At 43.5% G+C, this 19850-nt stretch overlaps 1 protein-coding gene across 3 annotated transcripts in view; it reads left to right on the forward strand.

The window, feature by feature from the left end:
• Nucleotides 1-1720: 1720 nt before the first annotated feature.
• The window catches only part of Dock11 (dedicator of cytokinesis 11), a 185815-nt gene continuing 167685 nt past the window's right edge, over nt 1721-19850 (forward strand). For 2 of the 3 annotated variants that reach the window (XM_027930845.2, XM_071606716.1), the window contains exon 1: nt 1722-2041. In XM_027930845.2, the coding sequence (XP_027786646.1) occupies nt 1940-2041 (102 nt within the window). In that variant the 5' untranslated portion in view covers nt 1722-1939. Of the gene's footprint in view, nt 2042-19850 lie in introns of all 3 variants that reach the window. The other variant, XM_071606715.1, reaches the window with a different exon arrangement.

Here is a 19850-nt window from a genome sequence, read left to right on the forward strand (position 1 = left end):
CACCTGTCTCAGAAAGAATGGTACACAGAGTTCTCCTTCCTCATCTCTTTTCACCAAGGCAAAAAAATTTTTCCAGGATCCCTCCTTTCAACCATTGATCTTATATCCCATTGGCCTAAACTGAGTGGAAGTCCATGCTATCCCACTAATAAAGGAGCCTGAGAATATCACGCTTTTTTTCCCCAGTCATGATTTATAGAACCTGCAGCTGGGCCTCTGTTCCCTAAAACCCATGACTCTGCCTTGTACCTGAAGCATTAAATTTGGGCTCATATGTATTATGGCTGTTGTGGAGGTCACTCCAAGTACAACCCACACAGGCATTCCTGGAACAGAGAGCATGAATTTATGCTGATCTACCTGTATGCAACAATTAAATTTTACATGTGCTTGCACACAGTACAATGCCATGATTTATGACACAATACCTTCGCTTTTAGAGGACTTCTAGGTCTCAGGTCCTCTAGGACCCTTCTTCCATCTGTGCTTTATTGGGACTAACCATGATGGCTGCTGAACAGGCTTGCTGCTAAGAGACTTGGCGGCATTTTTTGGGTTCACAGAAAGCATCACGCATATTCTTGTTTCCATAACGAAGTTCCCTGTGTAGGTGCTACTGTTTGCTCTTTGAAGTTGGGGAAAGTGGGTGAAGTGCCATATGGGCAATAGTAGGAATCCTCTCAGAGGGATGCTTGGCTCCCTATATTAGCAGTCATTTTCAAACTCAACAAATGAAGTAACCAAATAGAAAACTGCCAGATCAGTGGGGCACTCGGGGAAGTTTTGTGGAGTACTTCAAGATTCCAGTCCTTATTTCTGTCTTAAGCATGTGTGTTTTACACCTAGTCAGATGTTCTTTGATTCTTGGAAAAACAATTTATTGGAAGCTGGTGAGGATAAGGAAAGGAGTAGGAAATGGAAAGTGGTTGTTTCAGTGCACAAGCAAAAGCTTCTACAAGATTGGTGGATCCTTCTAGCCGATTAAAAGCCCAGGCCTTGGCCTTCCCAGTGCCACTGTACCCAGCTTCTGGAGCAGTAACTGCTGGACTACACCACCTGCCACTAGCTCAGGCCCCACAACCCAACTCTCTCCCGCCTGGGCGAGGGGGTGCCACCACACAGGGTCACACTTCCCAAAGCCTGCTTCCTTCCCTGGGGTTGCTCCAGTAAGGTGGACGCCTGGGAAAGAAAACGGTGTGGTTGCAAAGAAGGACCCAGGCGAACTTCTCAGACCAGAAAACGCGCTCTCCCTCCTTCGACATCTGCGCGACCCTACCCCAGCGGAGCACACAATAGGCGGCTGCTCCACGTTGTTTCCCAGCCCCTCGCCGTAAGGGCCCTGGGGGCTTGCGGGGTGGGGGAAGTGAGGGTCCTCCAGCCCTCCCGTTGGCACTGAGTCTCGGGGAAGGGAGGGAGCCCAGGGGTAGGGCACGTCCGAGTCTGGGAGACAGTTCATCATCCCCCTCCGACTTCCCTTTAGCCCCACACACTCGAAAAAAGAAGCAGCCTCATCTCGCCTCCCGGATGCGGCTGCACCAGCAACATCAGCTGCGGGCGGAGCCCGAGTGGTTGCCACTTCCCCCCCTCTTCCCTCGTGACCCTCGCCCCCACCTCTAGGACTCCCTCCCCCTCCACACACCCTTCCCCGCCAGACACACCCTCCTTCTTAGGCTGCTGGCGAGCGGAGCCCAAGCTCTCGAGGGGAGGGAGCTGCCGCCGCCGCGGGGCAGGACAGTGAGAGAGCCAAGCGAGCGAGAAAAGAAGAGAAGGAGGGAACGAGGGAGGAGCAGCGGGTGGGAGGGAGGAGCTGAGGGAGCCGCGCTGCCACCGAGCTAAGAGGTGGCCGGCCGGCGTGTAAACACAGGGAGCAGCAGCCCCCGCCGCCGCCCCGGCCCGGGGCAGTGAGTACGCACGCGGAGTCTTGCCCGCCGCCTCTGCCATGGCCGAAGTGCGCAAATTCACCAAGCGGCTCAGCAAGCCCGGCACGGCGGCTGAGCTCCGGCAGAGCGTGTCGGAGGCCGTGCGGGGCTCCGTGGTGCTGGTGAGTAACCGAGGGACTGGGCGTCCCGGGCGACGCGCTCCTTTTGGGAGCCACGCTGTGCTTCCTGCGCGCGGGGCCCGGGGTAGGACGGACGCTGCGGCGGCAGCCGGGTGCGCTGAGATCTCTTTTTCCGCGCCAGTAAGTTTTCCCACCGGCTGCCGCTTGCTGGGGTCCGAGTCCCTGGCGCCTGCTGACAGCGCTCGAACTGCCCTGCGCGGCTGAGGCTTGCGCCGGGATGGAAGCCGACGGGCAAAGCCCGGCTTGGACGGTTGCGGGGGAAGCGCGGGCTTCCAGCTTGGGTTGGGGCCTGGGGTATGAACTGGAGACCGCTCGCGCTGCCCTGCACCCGGCACAAAGAGCTGAGGACGAGGGAGGGCCACGGTGAGATCCCGAAATCCTCTAGAGAGCACCTGAGGCAGCTGAGGCGGAAGGATGCGATGAGCCTCTTGCACATACACTCTCGCGCGCGCACACGCACACCGTGTGTACACACAAAAAAAGAACCCCACCCAAAAAGCCCCGGGCGCCCAAGCTGTGACTGGCGGTGAGAACAGAGGAAGCAGAACGACTTCCTCCTGCTACTGAGGGAGAGAGGGTGGTGATGGGTGTTGAAGGGGTGCTGCCGCCGCGGAGAGAGTGGATTGAAAACAACGGGGTTCGGTGGGCGAGTGGGCGCGGGCTCCATCTCCGCTGCTTGAGGGTGTCCCCTGAGACCCGCGGGCGCTACAGAGGCAAGGGGACACGGTTTTAGAGGAAATTGGAGTGTGCCAGTCCAAGGATGTAGGACCTGGTGTCAGACCTACCGCTATGGGCTGGAGGTGTTTTCTAGGCGGCAGGGCTGGGGGATGGGGATTGGAGAACGCGCTGACCCCCTGGGAGCCCTCCCAGCGCACCCTCAGCCTCATCCGGATTGTTTGACTCCGGAGGCAAGCCGAAGGTGCTAAGGGGCACTTTCTCCTGTTTTCAAGACACTCGTGGCCAATTTCCTGGACTAGCGAACAAACCCTAAAATAAGCAATCGGACTGGTTAATTAGCCTGTGTTTTGTTACTTTGTTTTTGTTATTTTGGGTTTTTTGTTTGCTTGTTTTTGTCTCTAATCTCTCAATCTTAGTATGTCCTTTGCTGTGTTTAAATTTCACCATTTAGGAGAGTTTTTTTTTTTTTTTTTTTAAACACAACTTGTCGCGGGAAGGGAACTTCACAGCTTTTCCTTGTAATTTCTCTGTTGATCTTGTAGAATCAGCAATAAAACCAACATTAAAGGGAGGCCAGGGGCCTGATCCCAACAGTGGAGAAAGTTGACATTAGTGGGAGTTCTGGAGGAGGATCAAAGGCAAAATATGTACCTTTGAGATAAAAATCTGATCCCTAATAGCTACAACTGTGCAAAGCCAAGTGACTTTAAAGAAATCTCTTTATCGTGGCTGGACCCTTGAAAGTTTAATCCTGCTGTTTAGTGAAGCTAAACCCAGACCTTTAATGTTGTTTTAATGGATTTGTCTTATTGTGTACTTCACTCAGATTTTGCAGTGAGGACCTGTTGAGGTCAGATCCAAACCTAGCTTGTCATCACAGCCAGTTTTGAGAAGAAGACAAGCTGTGTGCAGGGCATTTATACCATTGCTCTCATCTTTGGTGATTATTAACAAGTGATTCAATCTGCCTAGCATAGGGAATGCTTTCCTAAATTCAGAAAGAAAGAAAACCTTCTCTGAGCAGGGGTGCCTAGCCACATCATGTGAAGGGAACTGTGGAGTGGGCAACTGTGGTCTCAAAAGGATAAATGGGACACCACAAACCTCCCCTGGGAAATGACCAATGTTTGACCTGCCATCTTCAGCGGCAAAAAGTTAACATTCTTTCCCAGATTTTTAGTTTTTAAAAAGAATTTTGTGCAGCACAGGTGCTGTGCTCCTTCTTAACCACTGGAAAAACTGTTAATGAGAGGACACTCTTCTTGAAGCTATTGCCAGTGGCCATGTTTCCTCATCAGCCTAGCTAACTTGGGACCAAGTCCACTGATTTTTTTTAACATTTATACCAGACCATACAGAGGAATGACATTTATGCATTACTTTATATGTGACCCACAGTGAGATTTTGGGAGTGGGGAGAACAGATTCTATGAATGTAAATATTCATTGAGCCCCTACTAGGTGCAAGTCACAATGCTAGCTAGATATCCTGTATTTGCAAGGGAATGAGGATGGCATTTTCTTCATTTATTTTCATTAGTTCCAATGTGGGGTGTGTGTGTTTGTCAAGCAGACACACAGATTATGCCCAAGAATCAATTTTAGGTTCTTCCTAGCATCACTGTGAATGCTATTTGAAAGCAGTGCAGTCAATTAAGGAAAAATAAGGAAACAGCCTGAAATGGAGTGTACACTCCTAAATGACTCTCTCTCTTCCTCTCTGTCCCTTCTCCAACTCTCTCCCTGCTTTTCTGACACAAAGAGCCCTTAACCAAAGTTCATAAAGGCAAGGGTGGCTGGAGAGCAAGGCGACCATGTTGCAGCTGCCTTGCTAACTTCTGGCTCTTTTCTGATTTAAGCCCCAAGTGTTTATTAAGGGACAGCTGAGGTAAGATTTACACTTGCTGCTATAAACCCAAGATACTAATGTTAGAATTTCAATGTGAGTCCCGAGTCATTAGCACAGCAGGTCAAGCTTTCCTCTGGTGTATCTCTCTTGTTAGAACTGGAAAACCCACCAAGCTGCACAAATATACAGTATTTCCGGTGTAGATTTTTTTTTTTTTTTTACAGTTACACTCTTGTTGGCATGTTGCTAACCAACATCATTCAGTTTTGTTCACTGTTCGAAAAATTTATAAGGACTAGGCCCAGGCTATATATAGCATGTTGTTGTGTATTCAAACCCTCATTCAGTTATTAGTACTTTCACGAATCTATTAACCACATAATGAAGCACACAGAAAGGAAAGGCTGTTTTGCTGCTTCATTTTCCTGTAAATTCAGCATTTTTATGAAGGTCAGTTTTAATCCAGGGAAAGAGATAATTACAGAATCGCCATTTCTCGAGGGGCTTGGGAAAGAACATTATAACCTGCAAGTGTTAATTGAGAAGTGTTTGCATGTATACCTGTTTAAAATGCAGAGTTGTAATGGTGCTCTTGTTATAATTCAGGATATAGTTGTTTGTGCCTCAAGGGGAACAAAGACATTTGATAAACCTGTTGTATTCTAGATGCTTTTAAGAGGAGCCTCCTGTCAGCCTGGGAAAGTCACCTAGTAGGTGTTTAAATAGTGGCTGTGGCAGTTTACCCTCAATTCCTTCTGCACCAAAGGATCAGGAAAGAATTGCTAGATGTTACCAGTTGTAGCCCCTTGAGGCAGGGTAGCTGTAAGCATCAGTCCCTGACCGGCATCAGCCAGATTTCATTCTTGAGAGAAGCTCTTCAGAACAGAGAATGGCTGAAAAGGGTCTGCAGCTGTTGACTGACTCCCACCCACCACTCACAACTACCTTGCACAGAACGCTTGTTATTTTTGAATTCCGGGAAGCATTGAAAATGCAGCAGCTCCCATGATCCCACTTCCCAGGAGGATTTGTGGAAAGTACTTAATATAGGACAAAACCCACAGCCTCATTTGTAAGGTGGTGAGAACATATATTGTGGAATAAAGTCAGTCTCAACTTGGACGGTTTTTAAATTTTTTTGCAGTGCTGGTGATTGAACCCAGAGCCTTCTGTGCATGCTTTACTGCTGAGCTCCCCCCACACCCCCAGATCAACATGGGCTTCTTGACCAAGCCTTTCCAGTCCAGAGACTTATGAGGAAAATTAAGTGTTGGCAACCAAACATAACATTTTGTCTCATTACTCCTTTTGTTGGCTTCTCTAGGTTAGAAGGGCCTGGAGCTAGCCACTGCCAGAAGGATCTGTCCAAAGGACCTGTGCAGTTTGCTGTGAAATGAGACTTTTTTTTTTTTGGTATGGAGGATTGAACCCAGGGGCGCTTAACCACTTAGCCACATGCCCAGCCCTTTTTTAATGTTTTAATTCAAGACTGGATCTCCCTCGTTGGTAGGGCCTTGCTAAATTGGGGCTGGCTTTGAACTTGCAATCCTACTGTCTTAGCCTCCCCAGTCACTTGGGATTACAGGCATGCACCACCACGCCCAGCTCAGGGGCCTTCTTGCTGAACCTTTATACTTAAACACCAAATAGAAGAATTTATTTTCTTAGACTAGCATATGAAAAGATTCTTTGGATTGAGTGTTTTCCTATTTTTATCACCAGTACAACTTTAAATTTTTTTAAAAAATATTTATTTTTTAGTTTTAGGTGGACACAATATCTTTATTTTATTTTTATATGGTGCTGAGAATCGAACCCAGTGCCTCATGCAGGCTAGGCGAGTGCACTACCACTTGAGCCACATCCCCACCCCATAAATTTTTTATTGCTTTTTCACATACCAAATGCATATTTATTTTAGAAAAATTCAAAAAACAAAAGACTAAATCATCCCTATCTCATCAGAAGGAACTGTTAATGTTCTAGTGTATATATTTCATGAGTCTGTATACATATGAAAATATATAAACTGAAACAAATGTACAAAACTTAAATCAGTTTTTCACCTATTAATATCTTTAAAAAAATTTTTTTTTAGTTTTAGGTGGACACAATATCTTTATTTTACATTTATGTGGTGCTGAGGATCAAACCCAGTGCCTCATGCATGGTAGGCGAGCGCTCTACTACTGAGCCACAACCCCAGCCCCAGCCTATTAATATCTTATAAACATTTTTCATGTTAGTAAATATAAATTTACATAATAATGTTTAGCAACACTGTCAAGAAATCCATCATGGGTATACCATAGATCAGTCACCCTTTATTGTTGTATATTTTGATAGTCTCTAATTTTTTGCTGAATGTGAGCTGTCCAATACCTTAGCTATTGGAAACATATGACTATTATTTAAATTTAAATTAATTAAAATCAGTTCCTAAATCATACTTGCTGCAGTCCAAGTGCTCTATGTGTGGCTACCATATTGGATAGTGCAGGTATGGAGCATTTCCATCATTGCAGAACGTTCTCTTGTACAGTGCTGCTCTAAACACTGAGTGAACATCTTTAAGAAGGCATTTAAAACTTACTAGATTGGGCTGGAGGTATAGCTCAGTTGGTAGAGTGCTTGCCTTGTATGCACATAAACCCTGGGTTCAATCCCCAGCACTGCCAAGAAAAACAAAAACAAAAAACCTTGCTAGATTGTCTTCTTAGGATAAATTTCTATCAATGGAATTGCCTGTTCAAAGACTATATGATTTTTTTTCTTTCTTTTTTTGGTACCAGGAATTGAACTCAGGAGGCTTAACCACTGAGTCACATCCCCAGTTGTTATATATATAGTTGGACACAATACCTTTATTTTATTTACTTATTTTTATGTGGTGCTGAGAATTGAACCCAGTGCCTCACATGTGCTAGGCGAGTGCTATACTGCTGAGCCACAAACCCAGCCCCCCACCCAGTGTTTTTAATTTATGTGTTTTTGTTTTGAGACCAGGTCTTGCTAAGTTTCTGAGGCTGTTTTGAACTTGCAATCCACCTGCTTCAGCCTCCCAAGCCATTGAGATTACAGGTTTGCACCACCATGCCCAGCATGAATTTCTGATATTAAAAATTTCTCAAAAAAAAAATTTTCTCTTCAGGCCAGGTATAGTGATACATGCCTGTAACACCATTGATTTAGGAGAGGCTGAGGCGGGAGGAGTACAAGTTTGAGGTCAGCCTGGGCAACTCAGCAAGACCCTGTCTCAGAAGTATAAAGGGCTGGGGATATAGCTCTCTGTTTCAATGCCCCTGGATTCAACCCCTACTATGCAAAAAAAAAAAGAAGAAAAAATCCTTTTAGGGCTGGGCATGTATGTAGCTCAGTGGTAGAGCGCCTGCCTTGGCATGTATGCACAAAGCCCTGAGTTCTGTTCCTAGCAAAACAAACTCACACACTCTTAAATGTACTGTTAAATTGCTCTCCAGAAAGTTGTTCCAGTGTACTACTCTTTTACTGACAGAATATGAGGGTATTCATTTTCACTCTCCTTTGCCAACACTGGTTAGTAATTCCTTCCTTCCTCTTCCTTCCTTCCTTTACTGCAGTGCAGGGGATTGAACCCAGGGCCTCACACATGCTAGACAAGCACTTTGCCACTGAACTATATCCCCAGCCCATATCTTAGCACTCAGATAGGACATAAATAGTATATTGGTTTTTTAATTTGCATGTCTTTGACTAGTCTTGAAGGTAAACAGTTTTTCATATGTTGATTGGCCATTCTTATTTCTTTTGAGGATTGAAGTGAACCATCTTACAGACTTACTTCCTTGTTCTTGATTATTGCAATAAAGGTCCCCATGCCCCAAGATTCTGTTTCGCTGAGTCAGGGATGGGGCCAGGCATTTGTATTCTTTAAAACCACCCAGGTATTGTAATGTGCACAGAAACACTGATATAGACCACTCTTCCTCTCAAGGCAGGAATGTACCCTAGACATATCTCTGATAGTGATTATTTAGCTTCTCCTTAAACACTTCCTGCCAGTTAGAGTGCTATGTTTGAAAATGCTCATGAGCTAAAATTTACTCTCTGTAAGTTCCACTACGGGCTGGGCCTAACTCTGCTGTTTGGAAACACATAGAATGTTTGGTTCCTCTTTCACATGACAACCCTTTAAATATTTGGGACAGCCACAATGTCATTTAAAAATTAACCCTTCCCAAAGCCAAAGAGCTTTCATCTCTTTATTTTCATTCCTCACATGACTTGGTTTCAAGGTTCTTCATATCATGATCATTCCGTTTGGGCTCTTTTTCAAGTTTTTTGTGTCCTACTTCAAATGTGAGAGGCAGAGTACCAGCTCAAGAGTTGGGCCTGGTGTTGAATCTGACCTCTGCCACCTACTTGTATTGTGAAGTGAGGCAAGTAACCTTATTTTTCCTTCATCTGTGAAATGGGCATATATGGTAGTACCTCCCTTGAGTTCTTGTGAGGAATAGGGAAGGTAATATGAAAAGTGTTTGATGTGTAAATGTAAAGGGTAAAAAGAGTGAGAGAGTTGGTGAAAAAAACTGCAGTATTCTAGAAGGGCCTACCACAGAATGTTTCTTACCCATTTTGGATATAAGCCAGGAAGTTAGGGGCTATCTATTCTCTATTTCAGTGCTTCACATGGTGCCTAGAATATAGTAGGTACTCAGTATGTGTATTATGGGAAAAATCAGGGCAACTGATGTGTGGGATGTTCTCAGTGTTGTGAGAAGAGCCTGGAGGTCAGGAAACTACTTAAACATATAGTTCAGGAGAAAGATAACAAAGGCTTTAATTGAGGCATTGAGAATGGAGATAAGGGAGAAAATGTGAGAGACATTTCAGTGATAAAATCAACAGAATTTGGTGATTCTTGAAGGGGGAGGAGAAGACCTGGAGAAAAAGGGGAATGAAGACAGAGGAAGCGGAGGTGGAGTCAAGATGATTTTGAGGTTTCTTAGCTTGGGTGAACAAGAGGAAAAATGTGTGTGGTGATAGGGGAGGGGGAACGAAAATGAGCAACGTCTATTCAAGAGAGTTGTTAAAAGCCAGGTTTTCCTTAAACAAGGCAGCAGAGAGAACATTCTAGGGGAAGGCTGAGCATGTAGGGTTGTGTTTTGGCATAAGGCTGGGGTTCTTGAGGGCAAAGAAGAAAGTGTTCCAAGTGGAATCAGGAAAGGGTGGAAGAGCCAGGGAAGGGCCAGGGCTACATAGACCCAGAGGAGATTGCAGGAGAGATAAGTCAATTGAAGAGGCTTGCACCTTTGGGGGTGATTAGGAAATGGGAGGCAGGGCGTGGAGGAATAATCTGGAAGCCAGCCCCAGACTTCCAGTTAGAATGGTGATGGGAAGTTAGTCCACACCCTTACCGTACCAGAGCAGATCCAGCTCCCTGGGTCTGAGCAGCAATTGCATGGAGATGAGGGGCTGACCAGCCTCCTCCAGGTGCCCAGGGAGGCTAATAGAATAGTTCCTGCCCTTAAGGGACTCACAAGCCAGAAAAGAAGATTACATACATGCAAATAACTAAAATAGACAAGATAGAAACCAGATAGGATGCTAGTGGTTCTATCTTCTGTTCGATTGTTACATCATCCCTATGGCTGCCCCCACCACCCCTGCTTACCCTTTCTGTCTTTCTTTCTTTGTGTATCTCTCTCCTCTCTTCTCTTTCTCTCCCCCTTTTTCTTCTCTTTTCTCTTTCTGTTTCTCCTCTCTTCCCCCTTCCTTCCTTCCTTTCTTTTCTTTCTTTCTGATCCCTAACATTTTTCAAGACTTTGATCCTTCCTGATTTTAACAAGGCAGGCCTTTATTAATGAACAATTGTTATCCTCTATGGTGTTTTCCACATTGATTTGACTACAGAGTCCCCTGCCCCCTCTATGGGAATGGGAAGAATTAAAGATAACATCTGACATGCTGAGATAGTCATACAGAGCATACATGTGTAACTCACCATGGCATTCCGTTACTTAACGCTTAAGAAAATGTTGCAGTTCAAAGGAATAATTTGCCTACCTGATTTTGGTTTCTCCTAAATATAAAATTGTTGGAAAGGCATGTTGAAATTTATTTATATTTTTAAAAAGGGCTGGAGATGTGGCTCAGTGCTTAAGCACCCCTGGTTTTAATCCCCAGTACCAATATAAAAAAAATAATAATAATAATAATAATACCACCACCATGGGAAACCATGGTGAGGGAGAAGGAGCTTCAGCAGTTTCTCTTTTCTGTAAATCACTTTTTTTAAAGAGAGAGTGAGAGAGAGAGGGAGAGAATTTTTTTAATATTTATTTTTTAGTTATTGGCAGACACAACATCTTTGTATGTGGTGCTGAGGATCGAACCCGGGCCGCACGCATGCCAGGCGAGCGCACTACCGCTTGAGCCACATCCCCAGCCATTCTGTAAATCTTAAGGGTACTTTTAGGATACATTTTTCCTTGGCATTTAGATCTCTTGATTTTTCTTAACTTTTGTCAGGAGTACAGAGGAGTTTGTGGGTAACATCAGTCTGTCATTTATATCAGCCTAGAACCAGATGCCTTTTGATTCCTTGTGGGGACTCACCCTGGAGGCTCCCAGAGCAGTAACTGGAGAGGGGGAAATGAACAGTCTCAGCTGCTGTTGCCTGTCAGCTCATGCTTCTTAGGGCAGAGTGGTTAAGAGCATGTGTTTCAGAAGCATGCTGCCCAGGTTCAAAGTTCAACTCAACCACTTACCAGCTGGGTGATACTGGGTCAGATATTTAACCTTCTTGGTAACCTCCTCCTGGCCTTATTGAAAGACCTAAAAGAGTCCTTGCATTTAGAAGCACTTAGGGTAGGGTTTGGCACAATGGTAAGCATTACCATACCTAGGCTTTATGGTGGGCAGGGGAAGCCTTCTGTGTTTCAAGTCATTTTACAAAAGTAAACTGGAACAAGGGAGAAGGAACCCTTGCTTCCTTATTTCCTTGCTCCAAATCATGCTTCAAAGGGGTGAACTACATGGCTAAGCCAAGACTTGGACCCTTCCTGGAAGAATTAACTGGCAGACCCCTCTTCATTAGGTTCTTGGTAATATTCATTTCTAATCTGATTTACTCATATTCAAAAGTGTTGTGGGTGTGAGCTAGGGCTCTACCTCCAGACCAGTCTGATGAGTGACTGGCAGGACTGAGTGGGGAGAGCATTCCCTGCTATACTTTGGGAAAGGTTATCCAGCCTGGGGAACCTATATGTGTACTCGTTGGCAGAAGCATTCACCTTTCTGTCTGTGGTGTATGTGAAGGAATGAATAGAGGAGAATTGGGCTCCATGTGAAAAAACAGATTTGCCAATCTTTCCTTTCCCTTTCAAACTTAACTGATATCCCTTTCACTCATTTATCCTCACTTTTAAAATCAAACGGATATTGAAATTCAAATGCCTTTAAAAATCTATTTTGGAGCTGGGTGTGGTGGCTCATGACTGTAATGCCAACGACTTGGGAGGCTGAGGCAGGAGGATTGCAAGTTCAGAGCCAGCCTCAACAACTTAGCAAGGCCCTAAACAACTCAGTGAGACCTTGTATCTAAATAAAATACAAAAAAAGGCTGGGGATGTGGCTCAGTGGTTGAGTGTCCCTGGGTTCAATCCCCAGGACCACAAAAAACAAAACAAAACAACAACAACAAAAAAAGCAAACCCTATTTTGGAAATAATGTATTTTAGTGAAAAAATTGAAAGCTTAAAGGACTCATAAGAAATGAATATCTTTTTATATATTTATTTATTTGTGGAACCAAGGATTGAACCCAGGAACTCATATATGCCAAGCACATCCCCTATCGCTGGACTTCACCCCTTAATGTCCTTTTATATTCAGCTATTATGGTTTTGTGATAGCAGGATAAGTTCTGTTAAGAATCGTGTACAGGTTCCTGGCAGAGTCACTGCTGTGGAAAACATGCCAACTGTTCCATCTACACATGGTTTCTCTATTGTCTATGCACAACTTTGCACAATCATGCGCAAATTTGCTATTAATGATTTCCTCCAATTTTTCTCCACTTTATTTTTATTGCCTATGGAGTTTTTCATGGGAAGTTATGTGTTCTTGCCTTTTTTTTTTTTTTTCTTGTAGTGCTGGGTATTGAACCCAGGACCTCACACATGCTAGGCAAGTGCTCTACCACTGAGCTATCCGCCCAGCCCATGTTTTTGCCTTTCTTGACAGCTTATGTCTATGTTTCAAGCTGCCAAGAAGTGTTTGAAGATATTCTGATATTCAGCTTTCCCATCACACGGCTTTCCCTAATGACTAGAAGTATTTTACTGTGTGAGATTTAACTAAGAAGTCAAGTGTTCTTCCAACTCTCTAAGACAGAATATATTTGAAGTGTCTTGGTGAAGTGTGTCAAAGGCTGGGGAATTCATTTCTATGAGATGTTTTTTAAATGATGACAAGACCTTGTGTTTTTATAGCCCCCATCTTAAGAAGCATTAACAATGCTGTGATGTCTATGATCTCATATGTCTACAGGTCTCTGTTGAATACATACCACATTGTCATCACCCTCCTTCTCTAAGTGGGGAAACAGAGGCCTGGGTTTTAGTGAGGCAGGCCATAGGTCATCTGTATTTGCTAAATGACAGAACAGGTAATGAACTCCAGGTTTCTCTATTCCTTCAGAGTAAGAAGTACTAGTGTGTAAGCCAGGTTCCATAAGGAATCAGGCCGGGGAAGCACCTCTTGTGTGGTTTCAGTGATGTTGTATGGGAAATAATGTTTATTTCTAAACAAACTTAGGTCTCTTTAGTGGGAAAATAGAAAGTAGGACCAAAACGAAAGAGGGGTGGGGCTGTTTCTGAGAAATGTGGGCAAAATTGTTGTAAGAATTTTCCTTCCCAAAGCAAGCCTAAGGATTTTGAAAACTGCTAGCAATTGACCATTCTTTCTTTATTTGCTATTTGAATAACTATATGGAAAAAAAAACCCTCCACAACACTGGCTGTGCAGAGGTTCCTGGGATCATTTTCATGGAACTTTTTTTTTTTTTCAAGTGGGTTAGCGTGGTCCAAAAATAACACCATATATGTTTCTTTCTGTGCATTTGTATTATAGTTTAGTTTCCCACTTGAGAAGTGGCCATCTTTGTGCCTTGCAGCGCTTGTTCTCACAGTGTTCACGGTGTGAATGGAAGAGTGCTATTGGCACAACCAGTTTATTTTCATAGGTTAACAAGTTCCTAATGCTTCAGTGCATTAAATGGTTTCCTAGAGACCTCTAGAAGGGCATGTTACCTTCTAAGGTGCCTACCTTACCACCAAGAAATAACTTAAGTTCAAGAATTCTCTTAAGAAAACTGTTGCATAAATTGAACTAAATCGTTATTTAAAAGCTCACAGGGACCAGTAGTTCTCATTTGTGCCCCATAGAGTGTTTATGACATGCTCTATTGCTTGTGAAGCAAAGAAGGTTCTCCCTGCTAACTTGACCCTGGGGAGACTTGCTGCTTCACTACTAGTGACCGGCATGACTGCTTGCAGAGGAAATTGGCCTCTGTCTGTCCCTTCCAAACAACCTGGCAGAATTCTCTCCAGGAGAGCCAGAGAAGAATTCTATGAGGCTTCACACTTCAATTCTGTAATAACAAGCCCAGCACTCTCATTCTCTCTCTCCCTGCCTCCCTCCTCTCTACTTGTAGCTGGAGTCACTCCATCCACTGCCTGCTCAGCCCTGCCTTGGGCTCAGAGACATCAGGGGCTTCTCACATTTGCAGCCCAGGTTCTTGGCCTCAAATTGTATTGGTTGCTGGTTATACGCTATCTTTAAAATTTGTTTCCAGTCACTGGATTTTGGTCTTATTCATTGTCCCCTTTGTGTCATTGTTTCATATGTCCCTGTCCTCCTCCTCCTTCTCCATCTCTTCCCCCATCCCTTCCTCCTAGGGCCTTGAGCATACTAAGCAGGCACTCTACTACTGAGCTGTACCCCCAGCAACCTGTCTTGATCCCCTAGTCTATCAATAGTTAAACCCATCTTTTGGTTTTCTGGCTACTTGCCCAGCTCCTCCACATGTAAGTCCTGGTTTTATTGCTGGTCTTCCTGAGGAGGGGTGCCCTACCGTTACCATGATGATATAACAGCTTGTGCTAAAGCCCAGTGGAATTGTAGACTGAGGGAGTGAATACTTAAAGAACTCAGAGGGGGCCCAGTCAGTGGCCCTGCTGAGGGTTGGACTGTATTGTATCAGTTTCCCATGGCTGCTATAGCAAATTGCCACAAATTTAGTGTCTTAAAAGAACACAGATTTACTTATATATTTTTTCATAGTTCCAGAGGTCAGAAATCTGAAATGGGTTTCACTGGGCTACAGTCAAGGTTTTGCAAGGTTGCATTCCCTCCAGGAGCTGTAGAAGAGAATTCTTTACCTTGCCTCCTTTTCTACTTTGTAGAGGCTTCCTGCGTCACAGCCCCTTCTTCCATCCTCAAGCTAGCAATAGCTGCTTCAGTCTTTCTCACATCATTTCAATCTGACTCTGCTTCCATCTTCACACCTTCTCTTTAGTCTCTGACTGTAATGCCTCCTTTGTTCACTTGTGAGAACACTTGTTTCATTTTGTTATTTTATTATTTGATTTTCTTTGTTTTATTTTGTTTGCAGTGCTGAGGATTGAATGCAGGGCCTCATATATGCTAGGCAAGTACTCTACCACTGAGTTATAGCCCCAGCCCAAACTAGACATCATTTTATTTTCAGGGCTAGGAATAGAATCCAGGGTCTCATGCATGCTAGGCAAGTGGTCTACCATAGAGTTACATTCCCAGCCACTTATGAGATAATTTAGAATAATCTCCCCATCCCCAAATCCTTAATTTAATCACATATGTGAAGTCCCCTTTGCCATGTGAAGTGACATACTCCCTGATTCCAGGGATTGATATGTGGCCAATTTGGGGGAATCAGTGTTCTGCATACCAAATGAGTCATTGCTAGAAGTTGAGGAGTGATGGGATTCTGGGGTCAGATGGATTCCCAACTGGGTTTCTGACCTTATGATGGAGGAGGAGCAGAGATCTAACAGAACGGCCAACTGTGAGCCAGGTGCAGAAGTCTTCACAAAATTCCAATGAGGAAGTACAACCCCTTTTGAGAATTTGGGCTGAAAGAAAGCAATACAGGTTTGTAGTCTGCAATTTCAATTCGGATGTTTTCTTAAATTATTCGTAATTAAATTTTTTCCCCACAGAGGACTCCCTCCATCTGGAGTTCTGGTAGTGGGCACTGCTCTCAGACTTGAGGTGTTTCAGGATATAAGCTGGCCAGACACTTAGCAGGCACCTAGCCAGTTCAGGCCTATGGAATTTTCCATCCTCAGCTAAAGAACAAAATAAAGAGGTAGGGGTGATGTGCATATGGAGGGTGGGGTGTTAAAAGAGAAGGGATGGTTTCACATCGCAGACAATAACTCTGGCTGAAAAGTCTTAAGATGCCTCTCATGTGTCCTAAGTAAGAGAATCTTTATCCTGCCTGAAGGTCAAGTTAGATGGGGCACTGCATTTTCAAGGTAATCACAGGACCTTTTCCCAGAGATAGGTTTCTAAAACACATTGATGGAGAAAACAGAAGGAAAGACCTGAAAATCTTTCCAAGTTTCTTTGGGCTTCATGGTAATTTCAATTGAGAGATAAATGGAAATTTCCTTTCTTCACTAAATCTAGTCCCTGCCATCCTAGAGAGGCATACCACAAAAGCTTCCTGACTGATCACATTTGCACCAGCCCTCCTCATTGCTGGCCAGTATAATATCCATGATGCTCTGATGGCACAGAGCCTTACTGCTTTGAAGAAACACTCGATCATAGATGTGGATTGCATTTTCTATTTTTATATCAATTCTAATTGGCTATGACTGTATTTCTCCTGGGCCTAACCTATCTTTTTACAGGCCCTTGGGTAACAGACCTGGCTGTAATGCATTGAAAATCATTAATATAAGAGGTTGGGGAAACTCTTAGATATTGTTTCAAAATCTGTAGAGACAAAATATACATTAACTATTTTCACTTTCTCATATTCTATTCCCCCTCCCCCCTCAGTAGGTTAATAGTTCTAATTCTCCTTATAAGCTAATTCAAGTTAAAAATTCAGATATTTTCAGTGGATTACATTGTTTTTTTCTAACCCATGTAGATTAGAGTAATTACTAATTTTTAAACATGAAAGGGTACTAACTGTAGTCCTATTGAAATCATCTTTAGAAATGGATGTTCATTTTCTTAAAATTATGAGTTCTTTCCCTTCAACCTTACTTATATTATTTTGCTTTGATGATTTTGATTTTCTCCCTTTTTACTGGCCCTCAACTGAATTCCATGGTTGTATCATTATATCAGTTAGCTTTATCACAAATGATAAATGATGAAGCTCATTTATCAGCTCACTGATATAATGATTCCTTAGAAGCCTCTGGAACTTCTGGGACTATGGTGTATAACACAGGGAACTAGACAGTGATGTGTTGGACAGAGAGAAAGAGAAAGGTATGCTGAGCTGTGAAAGATGGCTGCCTTGGCTGAGGAAAACGATAGACACTTTCATTTGGGTTTGTGCTAAAATCCCAAGGGAAATGCTTTGAGAGCTGTTGCTGGAATTGAACAGAAACAGAGAATCTATTTCCACTGGTTTCTTTTTAATGGATTAAATCTACTTAGGACAAGGTGGTGGGGGTATTGAGAGAAGGTAAAACAAGGGTTTAATCTGAGAGAACTGAAGGATTTTTTTTCCTTGATGACAATAGACCGAGACAACAGATTAAAATATTAACAATATTTAATAAGGGTAGCAGTATATTTTTAGACTCAAACAGGAAGAAATGAAACCTTTCAGCCATTGTTCTAGGTAAGTAGAATGGTTTTGCCCAGTAGCAAAGGGTTGAGTAGACCTTTATTCAGGCCTGGAGGCAGTGCATGCTGTCAACCTACATAATTCAAGAACCCAGATCAGTCAGGTAAGGAATTTAGAAAGCAATTGTATACAGTTCTCCACTGTAATATGATAGTTTGGACCAAATTCTCCAGCTTAAATGAGTTAGAGGTCAGAGACGTGTGACCACTAGATGCTTATAGAGGACAGATTTCTTTTGGGAACCAAGGATGGAGGGACTAGGGTTCCAGGCCTGCCTGCCCTCCTTTCCTCCATCCTAACCACTGTCAGGGTGGAAGATGGGGGCAGCATCTCATGCCTATTCCAGACCTGTATTTCTCAAAGCAGCAAAGCCTGCTTGACGGGAATAGTAGCAAATGGAGGCTGCCTCTCTGATCATTTGTGAACCCCCACTGGGGCTGGCCTCCTTTTATTAATTCTCCCTTTTAACCCACTTTCTCCCCCTTTCTATTTTATACTACCATAACTGCTTTTCCCCCTTCTTGTTTTTGTGATGCCAGGGACTTTGCCTACTGGGTAGGTGTTCTACCCTGGAGCTACACCCTCAGCCCTCTTGCCTCATTCTGATTTTCCTCAACTCATGTTCCTGGTGTTAACCTCTCTGTACTGCCACCTTCTAGGCAAATATTCTGTGTGTCTGGTTTCCATTGCCAGCTCCTCTGCTTCTCCTTTCCACCATGCACAGGAAACATCATCCCTTGTCAACTTTTTCTCACCTCTTCTTTCCCTCTTTCTTCTATTTGACTAAAAACTGTTCACCATGGGACAGAGCCATCACTGTGTTTATTTTTTTTAACCTTTTCTTTAGCCAAGGATGGAAAATTCCAAAGGCCTGAGTTAGTGTGGCTGGGTGCCTTTTCTGGAAATCCAGTGGACTGAGTGGCAAGGGAATATCATGGAACTGCACATCTGCCAGGGCTGTTCCTTAAGATGTTCTGACTTTGGATCTAATTCCAACTGAAAGAGGAGGAGGTTCTATCTGTGGAATTCCAGAATCAGAAAGAAGAGTTTAAGAAAAGATATAACTACAGAGCCATTTTATATCGCTTTGTTATTTTTTTGCTGGATTTAAAAGGGAAAGAGTGGCCTTTGGCTTAGTAGACCTTCCAAAAGTGAAACCTTTTATATGAGGAACAAAAGAAGTTCCTGAAGCTCAATTTAATTGAGGATTTCACTTTGTTGGGGTTAATATTTGGCAGAGTTCAGATAAGTTTTAGAGCAACTCAAGCAGGTCTTTTGACTATTCCTGCATTAGTAGAGGTTTTGGGGGGATAACTCATATCCCAAACCTAATACCTGTTAAAGGTAGTCCTCTCTGTCCTGTAGGGCTTAGGTCAAATGGCCATTTTTCCCATAACCAACTCATTTTGGGTGAATTGCTGCTTCTTCAGGCTTATAATCTACTACTTGTCATATTGATTTCCCGAAACTGCCCTCACATATTGCCATAAAGTGGGTAACTTAAAACAACAAATTTATTCTCTCATAATTCCAGAGACTAGAAGCCACAAATCAGAATCACTGGGCCACATTTCCTTAGGATCCATTCCTTGACTCTCTCAGCTTTGGTAGCTCTTCCAAAGCATTCCTTGGCTTGTGGTGGTGACACTTCAGTCTGTATCTATTGAGTCACGTTGTCTTCTCTTTGACCTGTTTCAAATCTTCCTCTACTTCTTTCTTATAATCAGAAGGACACTTGTAAGAGCATTTAGGGCCCACACTGACAATCTAGGATGATCTCCTTATTTCATGTTTCTGAATCACTGCTATAAAGACCCTTTTGCCATAAGGTAATATTTTCAGGTTCCAGACATTAGGATAGGGATATATCTTTGGTGGGGGTGGGGTGGGGCAGGGTGGGCTATGGGAGCATTTTTCAGTCGATCTTGCTAGTTCTTTGGTTTTAGAGAGAATTGATTTCATTCTGATTCATAGTTGTAGTGTTGACAGCTTCTCTCTTTCATTAGAATGTGAATGCCTTAAAGGGCTGGCAGGAAACCTATTGCTTAGTAGTCAGAGTGTCAGAAGGGCCTACCAATTCCACTGACAAATTGTGTTACCTTGGGCAGGCTGTTTAAGTTTTTGGGACATCCTTATGCTTATTTGCAATAGGAAAATAACAACACTGCCTTTGATTGACCTTGCAGACTTGTTTAATTTTTATTTATTTTTTTAGTACAAGGCATTGAACGCAGGGGCACTTAACCTCTGAGTCACATCCATACTCCTATGTATTTATTTATTTATTTATTGGTACTGAGGATTGAACACAGGGGGTCTTAACCATTGAGTCACTTCCCCAGACTTTTTAAAATAATTTTTTA

Source organism: Marmota flaviventris, chromosome X, assembly GCF_047511675.1.
Source record: "Marmota flaviventris isolate mMarFla1 chromosome X, mMarFla1.hap1, whole genome shotgun sequence".
Lineage (NCBI taxonomy): Eukaryota > Metazoa > Chordata > Mammalia > Rodentia > Sciuridae > Marmota > Marmota flaviventris.